Genomic DNA, 13,510 nt, shown 5'->3' on the forward strand with positions numbered 1-13,510 from the left:
AGAGCAACTCCTGAGAAAGGAAAAAACCAACCCTAAATTAAACCAATCCTGCCCCAGCAAACCCCGCTGAGGGCTGGCGCTTCCATAACCTGCACTTTCTGCAAAAAAGAGACGGGAAGGAAAAAAAAAAAAAAGAAAGGTAATTTTATAAAATACATTCTTGGTGGGGATGAAATTTTAATGCAGCTCGTGCTTTTCTGAAAACACCCTGAACAAGTCATTAGCCAGCCCCTTCGCTAAGATGGATTTGCCCCCCAGGAAAAAAAAGAATTGCACTGTGAAAAGCTGGTGCGCGCGCCACGCCTGACTGCTGCCGGCTGTAGAAGGGGCTGGCCCAGCTGTTCCAGCACGAAATGAAATAAATGAGGGATGGAGACAGACCCACCAGCTTCCCAGTGTCCCTCCTCCTGTCGGCGCAGAGGAGGGCGCGTCCAGCGACGGCTGCTAACGGGGAGCCCGGCCCGAAGGCAGCGAGGTGAGCAGTTACCACATACAATACATTTAATATGCTGCTTAGAGTGTTAACATCGATTTTTTTTTTATTTCTGACATTGGTGTCATTTAAATATTTAGCCCAGACAATAAAATATATTAAAAAAAACCCATCTGCAGTGTACGCCTGCTGATCCTAACCACAGTCACAGCAGTAGGGCCCCGTGAATGTTCTCTAAGAACCTCTGAAGTCGTACACACTTGATGAACTTACAAAGAAATAACTACAAAAATCCCGTCTTCTCACGCGATCGCACGTGATCGGCACAAAAGGGCGAGGCTCCTTCTGGTGACGACGAATCAGGAATCGCACATTCAGCTCCGGGAATACGTTACTAGTGCATCACCAAAGTCAACCACAAGGCGACAAAAAGACGTCTCATATGAAACAATTTTTTTCAGTTTTATTTTACAGATTTATACATAAAACCTTCAAGGTAACTCTCTGGATCCAACCCAATGTTAATAGCACATCTAAAAATGAATGTCAGGTAGTCAACATTCACAAAATGTTGAAAACTGATTAAAATAGACGTATTACCGAAAGCTACAACTTCACTACGAGGCAGGCATGTATCTGTTTGGACTTGAATAGCACCGTCAAGTACAGGTTCTTTATTTGAGAACTACAGTGAAGAATAAAAAAGTAGTCAATGGTAAAATAGCGTTCAACCGAAAAATCTCTAAACAAACAAAAATAAAGTTAAACTACCCTCTCTTCTCACCCATGATTTATAATGTTATAAGTACTGTACATTTTTTGTAATAATATTATTAAAATGCCTGATATTTAGTGGCACGAGTAAAAAAATTAAAATAAATTAAGAAGCAGAGGCCAATCACCGGACGTAAAGCTTCGGACATGGTCAATGACTAACACTGGTTTTCTTGTGCGTCGCCGTGGACATCAGCGCTTGGACACACACAGAAGCAAAATGAAGTCTCGCTCCAGCTCTGCTCCCGGCGCTGCGGGGTTCATTTTGCCGGCATCTTCTCCGCCATGTGCTTCTGCTGGCTTTCGGCGTGTCTGGGGTGGGGGAGGAAAGAAGCTGCGTTATTCGGCGCGCCGAGGGGAGGAGGAAACCCAAACCATACAGGAAGCAAAACCAGCATTTCCCCAAGCGAAAAACAAGCACCGGGCGAGGGATGTGCGGCATCTGCCCAGGCTCCTTCCCGGCGAGGGGCGAGAGGAAATCCTCTCCTGAGTGGTTTTGGGTCAGCTGGAATCGTTTCCTCCCCTTCCGCAGGGATGGCCGGCGCGTTCGCCCCCGAACAACACTGCGACGGGGAGAGCCGGTGCCACCCCGCCACAAACCAAACCCCACCGTGCCGACCAGCTTCCAAATAAATTTCATTTACTAAACTGCCACTAATTGCATGTGTTTCCCGAAACACAGGAAGAGACGCGAGGCGGCACGGATGTTTGCCTACTGACCCAGCTCCACTCCCCACCCCAAATCCCCCCCCCTTCATCACTTGCTCTTCGTTGTCTCCCAGCACTCAGAGGTGACAACCCGCCTGCTCGTCCCCAGGGCCGCCGTCCCCCAGGCAGCAGCAGAACTGCTCCCAAATCCCCCAAGCCTACCCCAGCTGGCGGAAACTTTCTCCAGGCAGAGAAAGCATCATCAAATCTCAACCAGCTGCTACGCAGCACCGCAATGTTTTAAAATAGAAACAAATTTAGGCCGTGTTTTTTTGCAAGCGTAATGTTTCAGTTTTGAAACCGCGGTCCTGGTGCGCTGACAATAACCAGGGCACCCTCATCTGCAGCTTCTTTTCTTCCCAAAGCTTTCAACACTCCTTAACGTTTCTGCAGCACATCACTAGTTATCTCAAAGCTTCTTAAGAGATGGATTCCGTTAGGAAACCCGCCTATATTCCGCAAGGCTTTCCACTTATATCAGCTATTGAATATTAATATTTAAGAGATTCAGAAATTCTCAAGTCCTGATGGCAGAGGCCGATCAGCTCTCGCTCATCCCAGCGAGAGGAGCGGGGTGACACGGGGAGCCGCTCGACTTTTCCTTGGGTGCACTGGGGATTTGCAGCATCGCTCCTTCCCAGGCTCTTTTCAGGCTTTGGAAAGGGAAAAACCAGTTTGAGAGCATGCGCCGCCACCTGCGTTTGGGGAGCTCCTGAAACCTCCTGACAGCCTCCAGAACCCGAGCGCCTTGACTTCTTGTTTTGGAGGAGAGAGCAGCGTCCTGCTCAGCCTTTACCTTTGCTGGGAAAAGCTTGAGTAGGGAAATTCTGCTAAAAGAAAACGCCTACACGCTGGGACCTGCGAGGAGAAAGAAATAACCCGAGCAGCCTCCTTCACCTGGTCAGATCCTCGATGTCCACCAGCATCGCGTCCTGCTCCGTGTGCAGCTCGTCCCGAATGAGCAGCAGCTGCACCAGCTCCTCGTTCAAGCCTGGCGCCGGGGAGAAAGGAGTGGGTGAGTTTGTGATGTCCCAGGGAAGCCGAGTTTGGGATCTGCTACATCATCCTTCCCCACCGCGTCACACATAAACTGGTGTGGAGAACCAGAAGGGGACTTCCCGGAGGATGCAGGTTTTCTAGGATAAACCATAACCCCCTACCAACCTTCTTTTGACCTACAGCCACCAGAGAAGTCTACCCTCAAGATGGTTAATTAATTAATGAATGCCTTGGAAGATGGAGATCCCTTGGGGAAAGAAAATCCTGGATCTTTTCGAGAGAGAGGAGGTGAGGCGCCGGGGCGCTGTCCCTGCGGGTGAACGCAAGGAGCCAGGAAACGCGTTGAGGGACTGCACAACATCCCGTTAACCGGGGAGCAGATTTATGCCGGGGTATTTGCTGCACTGGAGGAGTCCTCCCCCTACGGATGGTGTATCCTGGAGAAATGTTCTTAATTAAATGGGACATACCAAACAATAACTAAACAAGCATCACTTACTTTCTATTTGTGAGTGGAGATCATTGACTATCACTTGTAGCTGCCCGATAGTCATGTCTCTTAGATCTGTGGGTTTTAAACTTCTCTTCATCAGGCATTCACTTATATGAGGCATATGTGGCAGCTGAAAAGACATTTTCAATTTTTTATTGTTGTTTTCTAATTATCTGTATTCCTGAACAGCAGCAGTTCGCATCGTGGGCGTTCCCCTGCATCAACGCCCCCACTGAGAGTGCCAAAACGAGCTGAAACATCTACGCATTGTTTGACCCAAGTCTGCAGCTCCACCAGCATCAGCGGTGGAGCGACGCAAGGGGAGGCAGTAACAACCTTCACACTTCATCACGTCACCCCCTGCACCCATCCCGCTCCCGTAACGCCCCGATAAGATGACCCAGGTGGACCCTTCAACTCCCGACTGACGGTCCCTATCTCTACTGCTCCTCTGCAGGTCTACAAGTACCACGAGCAAGCACTGCTGGCCGATCTACGCGTCCCAACAAGCAAAAGCAAACAGCAAAAGGGCTGGCGTTACCCCCACACGGCCCCCACTTACAAGATCCGCTACCGGGGACTTCTTCCTGTTCTGCTTTTCCACCTCGACCTGCATTTTGGCCATGGGTTTCGCCATAGCCAAGGCCATTTTGGCTTCAGCTTGGAGTTTCTTTTGCCTGGTGAGGAAGTCCATGTCGTCGAGGGACTCCGACTCTTCCTCTGTCGTGTCTCTGTCGGAGTAGGACGAGCTCTGCTTGCTCTAGGGAAGCAGACACGCAGCCGTTACAGCCCCGTTGCCCCGAGTGCGCCGCAGCAAAGAAGTTTGCTGTTGGCTTCACATATTTCTGTACACTTACAAGTGGCATAATTTCCACAGAAAAGGTGAAGAGCACAGATTTTTCTTTTATTTTAACCCACAAGAACACCTTTAAAAATCAGAGTGATTCCCAGATAGGCCCCCTTGACTATTAATAGCAACTGGAGCGCTTCAAATGGGAAGAGCCAACCAGATCAAGAGGTGTTGAAGGCAGAGACTGCTTAAGCTGGAGGAAAACATCTGGGGTCGTGGTGTTACACACAAAGGAAAAGAGAGGAAAGCTGGCGGCAGCTGATAGCGTGTCATAGCCATTACTGCTCTGATAATTATCAGAGCCAAAAGGAAAGGGAGGAAGGAAGGAAGAAGGAATGCTTCCACATGAAGGCATCTGCCCTACAGCAGCTCTGTGCAAGCCAGGGGCAATCTGCTATCTGCCCCCAGCATCTCGCACTTCCTTTAGCGACGGCTGACGGCGCTGCCCTGGGGTTTGGCGTTGCTGTTTTAACTGCATCAGCTCTTTATCAGCGGCCGTTACGGTCGGCCTCATGGTTTCCACGCTCCGCAGCCTCTGCGGGACGGGTTCCCAGACCTACCATGGGTGACAACGGCGTGTCCAGGCTGGTTTCTGTCTTGCTGTCATCGGCGTCGCTGTCCTTGTCGCTGCCGCTGTCGTTCACGAAGCAAATCTGCAGGTTCATCCCACTTTGTAATCTGCGAGGGGAAAGCCAGAGGTGACACCTCAGCCCTCGTCGTGCCAGCACTGCCGTCGCCAACCCACGGCTCTCCCCACCGCGCTGATAGGCTGCGGGCGCAAGATGCTGGAGCACCGTCAGCAGTGAGTCATTCACATTTTGGAAGGATGCTCTTGTCTTGATTTTGTATCGGACTCAGGAAAATACAGCCATTTTTGCTTTTTCCCCAAGAAGATTGGCATCCCCCACCCAAAAGCCAAGCCAGGACCACCAGCCCACGGTGGCAGGGCACGGGCAAGCTCCCGCTGCCGCCCAGCGCTGCCATTTCAACACGGGACTGGAAACTCAGCGGCTGGGTGATGAAAAAGCTTCTACCACCATCTGTTGATGAACTTGGGAATTGCTGAGATACTGCAGAGCTTTTGTCGTCACGGGTGGCTACGTTATCACACTAAATAAACCATTATATATGAGAATATATAATATTTATGTTCTACGTAAATATATAAAGTATAAATGTATATATAAAATAAATAAGATATAAAATTATTCTATTAAAAACATGTTAATGATCGGAACTATTTATTCAGAAAGATAATAAGCCTGCTTGTGGCCAAAAGGCACTTGCTGTAGCGCGAGCGATGGTTACTGTGTGAGATGTTACTGTGTTTCCTGGATCCTCCACACCATCACCCGATTCAGACAGGTCAAGACCACCCAAACCCACTCCCCCGGGAACAATTCGCTCCGGACGCGTTCCAGACCCTCCAGGACAATTTGCCCACCTCGCACCAGGGACAGGACCGTTTGCCTCCCGCAACATCTGCTCAGGCTTTGCACGTCTTCCAAATTCATTCCAAAGTAACCCCAGAAACCAGAGATACTGGGGTCAACTCCACCAGCCTCCGTGGTGCACGCGAACCCACCGCCACCTCCTGAAGATGGGGCAAGCCCCACACAACTTCTGCTGCCTCTTATTCCTCATTCCCAACGGGGGGGCGCCTGTACTGGTTCTTACACACAGCAAACTCTTATTTTCCATTTATTTTAGTGGAATTTCTTAGTCACTACTACCATAAAATAGATAGCATTAATAATTGAATTTTTTTCCCACTGAGGGTGGTGGAGCACTGTCCCAGGTTGCCCAGAGAGGTGGTGGATGCCCCATCCCTGGAAACGTTCCAGGCCAGGTTGGCCGGGGCTCTGAGCAACCTGATCTGGTTGGAGATGTCCCTGCTCCTGGCAGGGGGGTTGGACTGGGTGGCCTGGAAAGGTATTTCATATGCGAGCACAAAAATGAGAGCAAGGGTCCCGCAAAGGTTCCCATAGGTCCTGTCACAGGCAGCGTGCAATACTAACGCTTCGCCCGGACCAGAAATATTAAACAAAACGCCAAAGCGTTCAGGTACAGCCGGTAATTTCTCACGGCACAGCTGCCAAACCCTGCCATGCAGCGCTAATTAGACCCGCGCTATAATTACAAGATTGCGGCTCCTGGTTTAGCTGTAACTACACAGAGCAAAACTGTTTTCCCTTTCAAATGACTTGCAGTTCAATTTAATTTTGCAGTCGCACCTCTCCGGTGTAATAACAGTATTCCTCCTGGTTTTATGCCTCTCCAAGACTTTTCTCATCTCCCACGCCATGGCAACAGGTAGATCTTCACTCCCAAGGCGGGAGGCGTTCGATGCGTTCCCAGTGCCATGGGTTACTCCCAGCAGCTGAACATAACAGACCTCTCTGGAGTACATTTAATGTAGAAATTTTAAAAGTCAGCGTAAGTGAGGTATCCGTGCTATGCAATGTCCCAGCCCCAGGGACGGAGCCGTGTCCGGCACGCAGAGGACAGGCAGGGACGCGGGGGACAGGCAGGGAGCCACGTTAAAGATAATTTTTTCCATTCTCTGGCGCTTGCTGTCTGTGAGATTAACTGCAGCCCTGACTGCTCTCCGCTAGCTATCAGCATCAGATCCGCTTCCGACGGGCTGCCGCCTCCCCAGCCACCGCAGGAAGAGAAGCTTCCACAAACTGGTGGTTTCCCACCAACCATCACCACGCTGCCTGACCCAGGACTGGTGGGACCGTGGGACCGATCTCGAGCCCTGCCCTACATCGGACATGCAGGTCTGGCATTAAACCAGGCATTGAAACATCAGAATTCCCAATATTTTGCAACTCAACTTAAAGAACCCCTTGGAAAACAAAATCAATCAATTATTTTCACGGCAACAACTCCAGTCGTGCGTTCGTGTTACTTCCACCACCGTTCTTGGTCCGCCCTAGTCCAAAGGCAACGCTCTGTTCAGGACAGAGATCCTAAAAGAAAACCTGAAGGAAACCTAACTCAGGGAAATTCAGCTCATTTGTTTTATTCTCTGAGCACCAAAATATCGAGTCTATACAGTTTTAACCTCATCTTTGAGCCTGTTACTTACAATTATTTAGATAGCAGATACCAATTGTGTTCAGAGCACAAGATGTTGTTCTAAAACAAGGAAAATTCAAGAATATGGGGTAAAAAATGAGGGATTCTCCGAAGGGAAGGGTCTCAGGATGTCCCACTGGAGCCATCTCACACTTTTTGGGCCGCGAGGCTGCCTGGCTTACCGGGAGGAGAGGCTGGGCTTGCCGCTCTTGCTGCAGCTGGTGTAAAGTCCCGGGCCATCGTCGAAGAAACTGCCCAGAGCCAACTTCTGCCTGATGGACTCCCGCTCATTCTTCTGGGCCTGAAAGGGAAGGGTGGTGAGAAAGGATGAAGCTGCCGGTCCCACCAGCCCCATCTCGTGACGCCCAGCGTCCCCCCAACCACCGTTAGCATCTTCCGCTTCCCTGAGCAGCCAACGCACTCAGAGGTGCATTTTTAACCATCGCCTCCAAATTACTCTGATTTAAAACTCTATTTTTATATGTAAGGTTTTTTTTTAATAAGGGTAAGCTACAAAATGATTTGAAATTAATCACTGATCAATGATTACGGAGACGATTGTGTAATCAATGAGCAAGAAAAGAAAACCACCAAGATTCAAAAGCAGTACCGCAGCACTATCCTGGTGCCTGTCACTGATGGATTACGTGCCAGCGCTGACAACAAACTCACGTAAGGAGACAAGTTACTGATAGAAGGAACATTCCGAAGCCCGCAAACATTTCATTTTAAAATAACACAAAATACCCCACCAAGAATACACAACGAAAGAAAACATAGCAGGCAAGCACGGGCTGCTTCCACGGTGTTAATTGATGTAACGGTGCTTTCCGTATTTCACCTAACTAAAAACAAAGTGCCTTTCTTTTTTTTGTTTTGATACAGGGAAGTGAGATATAACAAAATGCAAATCATTAACTCAAAACAGCTAATAATGTAATTCCAGCTCCAGCACTGCCTACGCACATCATGTTATCGCACTGCCCATTATGTTGTCAATCCCTTACCAAAATACACACCTCATCTGTAACCTAATTCCTTTTCTTTAAAATATTTAAAATAACCCCCAAGGCATCAAGCGGTATTGAGTTTTCGGGTTCAGCTCCCTGTTTCTGAAGCTCTACCCATCTACTTCTGATTTTCCTCGTGTTCCGACAGCAATCGGGAGCCCACAGCACACCTCCGCCTCCACGCGCCCTCCCTCTGCAGCGTCCCACCCACGCCCTGTGCGCTCAAAACTGCTCTCCTTGCCGTTAAAATACAGATAAATACAGGCAGATTTCACAGCCAACCCCTTCAGCTGGGGGCTGTCTCTCCAGATCTTTTCAAATTTCGCTCCGTTTCCCACCCGGACGCAACCGCTCCCAGCTTGGCACCAGTACATTTAATCAACGTGCCATTTGTTTTCTCCACCGGTGAGGATGCCGAATGACACCGCTCCCAGGGCTGATATCTCAGGATATCCCAATTTATAAACGAGATGCGGGCTAACGAGCACGAAGAAATCAAGAGTCCTCGTCGTTATGACAAAATAGGGAGCAGCTGCTAAGAAACAGAATATCCCGAAGGGAACCGGACCTTGGGCTGCAGCTGAACTACCCAACAGCTGCAGTGCGCATCCTGCATCAGCTATGAAAACTATAAATTGAGAAGGAAAATGGCAAGTGAGTTTTAAACCATCAAATATACTTGGTGTATAAAAAATAATGGATCAAATACTCAAAATGCAAAGGTACATGAACCTCATCTTATTTAAACGCGTATTTTGACGCGGAAAGACGTACGTGCTCTGAAAGAGGGGGCCGGTGCAGAGCCGAAGTCCGGTCCAGACAATTATTTTGAACAACAGGCTGCTCTTTATTTTTAAGGCAAAGCAGTCTGGGCGGATGTTTTCCTGCTCACCGGTGACCTTCCAGTTGGGAAGGTCAGCAGCAACCTTTGTTTAAGCGCACGAATAACAACGCTACGTCAGATGACGGCTGTTTTTAGACGTAAAACACTTCACCGAACCGTTCCAGCAGAGGCAAATTGCCAGGCGAGGTTCAGCCTTTCCCCTCGGCGAACTCAGCGGGCGCAGATGATGTTTCGCAGCCCCATCGCCCACCGCAATTATTGCTCTTTATAAATCCACCGCCATCGCCTCGCCGGTGTTCGCGGATTATACGCAACCGCTTGGGTTCTTCGACGCCTGTCCCCAACACGCTGCGGCACCCCGACACCAAAAAACTCCCCCTTTTTGGTTGAGAGCCTGAATTTATCCAATATACGCCTTCTTCCCGCACAATCCCATCCCTGGGGGCACACGGAGATACCGCCGATGCTGGAGGCCCGACACAGGACGGAGAGCGGATGCCCATGGCAGCGGGCACAAGATTTCTCCAGTTTTCTGGCCCTGAAGAAGCTGGACTGGTCTTTTCACCACGCGCTACTCCGTGCTACTTAGCCTGCCGGCACCCGCACCAGCAGCAGAAAGAGCAGAGCAAATTGCACGTGGAGGGTTTATTTGGCCTCGAGGCGGAGCAGCGGTCGTCCTCTGAGACCCCCGAACCCAGGGCAGAGCAGCCAGCTCCTAACGGCCACTGAGGGAGACGTACCGATGGGTGCCGCACCCGCACCAAACGCCAGGCGTGCTTCGCTAAGGCGCTGCCGCTTTGGAGAGGGAGAAGTCCAATCACCCTGTGAATTACGGATTAACGGGTGCCAGCGATGCTGCGGTGGGAGTCCCGGCCCGGCCGGGCAGCGCCACCGCGATCCGAGGGGTTAAAATGCAGGCTGGGTGCTGGGCTCGTCCACCGGCACCAAACAGGGCGCACAGCCCGCGCCCGGCCCCGGCCCGGAGCGTCGGGACACGGGCAGGCCACCGAAGCTATTTTTGCCAGGGTCTGTCATTACCAGCCTGGGACAATTACTATATTTAAAGTTCCAGACCCACAGGCAGCGCCTTATTTTATCTCTGGAAAGCACAAGGGCTATTATTGGATTGACAAACAGAAATGGTAACCATTGAACATTTGTTTTTATCTCTTCTTTTCTTCACGAGGGATTTGCAAAACCAAACCAAACTCGTGTGTCTTGAGCCATGTGGCAAACTGCCTTAAACCCCCGGGGGTCTCGAGGTACGAGCACGCGTTGGGAAACATCTCTTCACATTTTCTTTATCATCAAGTGACATGGAAATGCAGAGGGAGGCAGGTTTGCACCCTGCGCCGACACCTTAAACATCGCTGAGCGCTTCCCTGCTCCGCCACCCGAAACCCAGCGCCCTGGGAGGGCACCCGGCAGCGTTTCGGCCGGTTCCCCTCCTGCCAAGAAGGCGAGTGCTGGCAGACAAAAGGCTCCTTTTTGTCCCTTACCTTTTTATAACTCCCGTCCCCGGCTGGGGCGGCTGCTTTCCTGATGACGTCACCCATGCCATCACCCTCCCGACTCATCTCCTTCGCTCCCGGGTGCTCACGTGGCCGGTGAAAAGCTCTCGCCGGGGCATCTCAGTCCTTCCCCCGCTCTTCAGTCGGCACCATGGGATCAAGCACTCGTCCCGGGAGCCAAGACCCAGGGCAACCCACTGTCCCTTGGCCGGGATACTTCCCTGGTCCCGCTTGCTTCCCGGTCGCTCCGGAGCACCTTGCGTTTCCCTAATAAAGTCAACGGCGGCGTCAGAGCCTCGGTCAGCTGATGAGAGGGAGGCAAAGGCTGCGCGGGCCAGGGAAGCCGAGTCCTCCTCCAGCCACTGCCAGCGCCGGATAAAAATAACCCCGAGCCCTCGCCGGCTACACAAGGGCAGGAAAAAACCCGGTGTCTGATGTCCAAACCCAAGCCTGGCGGCGTAGTCATGGTGAGAGGAGGCAGGAGGAACGAGTTTTCTCCTGGGCTTGGAGTTATCCTAGGGAAATCCCAGCGGTCGGAGGAGCTGCACGCGGGCGGGGCAGCGAACGCGGGCAGAGCCGGAGCCCGGCCGCTGGAGGACAGGGAGCCACAGGAACGTTGGGCACAAGATGAAGGGGTTTTTTTCCCCTCTTTGCACAAAACCAAACCACCAGAAAGGGCCCCAGGGAGCTATTTCTTGGCTAAATCAGCTTTTTCAGGCGCAAAAAAAAAATTAAACAGTTTCTAGGAATTAAGCAACAGAGCTCCAAAAGGCAGCCAGCCTTCACCTGCTCCCTGTCCCACGGGCTTGCAGAGCCTGGGGACCCCCACATTGCCTGGTCCCCACCCAGGGGTGTCTGAGCGCCCCTGCCCCAGCTCCCAGGGGGCTTGGCAGCCCCCAAACCCTCACCGCTTCCAGCTCATGCCTCCAGCAATCCCAACCGGAGATCCAAGCTTCCCAAACACAGCTGCTGCCCCCCAACCCTGCACAAATCCCACTCAGTCCTCGCTGAGATCCCATCTGTGCGGCACCCATCACGCGCTCGGGGTAGCATTGCTACAGGGAATCCTTTGGAAGATGGAATTGACGCCAGAGTTTCCCAGTGATCCTCAAAACATGGCAAACCAGCACCAAAAAGTACCAATTTCTGGTGCAACACCACTACGCCACGTGCTAGATGGATAATTTTAACAGCCCTGCAAAGTCTGCGTGTTTAAGTGACATACCTAAGCCACGCTGCACCTAAAATGCATATTCTAGCTAGATTACCGGCTCTAAAGACACACAAATTATCTACCATGGTGTTACTCTGCTCTGAAGTTTCCGGAAAAAACAGCAAGGATTGTTTAACGCCATTCTTGTCGCGGGATGCTGCTCTGTAACTAAAATTCCCAACTGGAATTGGGATATTTCTTTATTTTTAGTTCCCCTCCGCCGCTGACTCATTGTGTCCTTTCCTGCCGTTGACTAGTTAACTTCCTCTCCTGGTTGTGGGGATGGATCTGGACACAATAAATCTGAAAAAAAAAAAAAAAAAAATCCCATAGCCTGAGAGGAAGGATGTGGTGGCCAGAAGCCTGGGCTGGGACTGGGGGTGGCTGAGCCTGCAATCTGCCACACGCTTCTCCTCCATTTTGGGGCAAGACACCACATCATCGTGCCCTCGTCCACGGGAAGGGATGCAAAGCGTCAACTTTGAGTCAATGCAAAGCCCCCTCAAGCTGCTGGGGCACTCTCCGTCGGCGGAGGAAACCTCCCCCACTTTCTGTAGGGGATCAGGTCTCAGCCACCACCGGTTACTGAACTGGTGGACAAAAACCCCCTAAATTCCCAGCCAAGCGCACCGAAAGCGCTCCGAGCATCCTCTCTGCCAAGCCAGCGTTCACGGCCGCGGGCCGCTCTGGCCAGGGTACGGGGGTGGCTCCCAGGATTCACAGAAATCTCACGTTGCCAGAACTACGTCACAAAACATTTATTTTATTGTAAAGGGCAAACCAAATCTCTTCCGAAGAGAGCACAGCACCCTTCCAGCGCAGACCGGCCAGTGTGAGCCACTTCATTCCCAAATTTAGGGATGAGATGGGCCACGCTCTCCTTCTGATGATACTTCCCTGGGCTTTAAGCACACCAAGCGCTTCCCACCTACTTCACAGAGACGATGACAGAATGGTATCTACACGCCACGAAAGCCTACAAAACCCTAAAGATATCAAACAAAACCTAATAACTTTTTTTTAAATTGTGTTTTAATGAGCACTTATATTCAAAGCTTGTGACTTTGATGGACTGCTTCAACGGTTCGGTGCTTGGTGAGACTCTGGGAGCGGTGGGTGCTGGTCAACCTTGCCCGGTCTGTCCCGGGGCGGCCAGCCCAACCCACAGTGACCCCAGCATCCCGTCACAACAGGGGTCTTCTAACAGAACCCTCCCAACTCAAGAAACACTCCCATCACCAGAGCAGCAGAGTCAAATGTGACGCACGCGGGCGGACCAGGTCCCAAGCGAACACACGACACCGATCAGGATGCACCGCATGCCTCGATCCACCTGAGAAATTACTTCTAAGTAAATAAAACCTCATTTTTTTCACAACTTTTTTTTTTTTTCTTTTTAATTTTCTTTGCACGCGTAAAACCCGGTAACATCTCCAGAGCGAGCCTCCCGCCAGCAGATAGCTCAGACCGTGACCGATGCCAGCGCCCGCGGCCAAAACCGGTTCCCACGGGCAACTGCCTGTTTGGGGGCTTGGGCAGGGGCACCGGCTGCCGGGAAGCTTCTCCGCTTTTAAAGGCGCCTTAGAAATCA

General features: G+C 51.2%; 1 protein-coding gene across 4 annotated transcripts in view; it reads right to left on the bottom strand.

Annotated features, from left to right (window-relative positions):
- Positions 1-876: 876 nt before the first annotated feature.
- SCHIP1 (schwannomin interacting protein 1) overlaps positions 877-13,510 on the bottom strand; it is a 107,798-nt gene continuing 95,164 nt past the window's right edge. For 3 of the 4 annotated variants that reach the window (XM_086754402.1, XM_086754403.1, XM_086754406.1), the window contains 6 exons: positions 7,524-7,642; positions 4,818-4,935; positions 3,970-4,167; positions 3,414-3,537; positions 2,813-2,906; positions 877-1,519 (listed from right to left, as the gene is read on the bottom strand). In XM_086754402.1, the coding sequence (XP_086610528.1) occupies positions 1,468-1,519; positions 2,813-2,906; positions 3,414-3,537; positions 3,970-4,167; positions 4,818-4,935; positions 7,524-7,642 (705 nt within the window). In that variant the 3' untranslated portion in view covers positions 877-1,467. Of the gene's footprint in view, positions 1,520-2,812; positions 2,907-3,413; positions 3,538-3,969; positions 4,168-4,817; positions 4,936-7,523; positions 7,643-10,694; positions 10,906-13,510 lie in introns of those variants that run through there. The other variant, XM_086754405.1, reaches the window with a different exon arrangement.

The sequence above is a fragment of the Chlamydotis macqueenii genome, chromosome 9, assembly GCF_036417535.1.
Source record: "Chlamydotis macqueenii isolate bChlMac1 chromosome 9, bChlMac1.mat, whole genome shotgun sequence".
NCBI classification, from domain to species: domain Eukaryota; kingdom Metazoa; phylum Chordata; class Aves; order Otidiformes; family Otididae; genus Chlamydotis; species Chlamydotis macqueenii.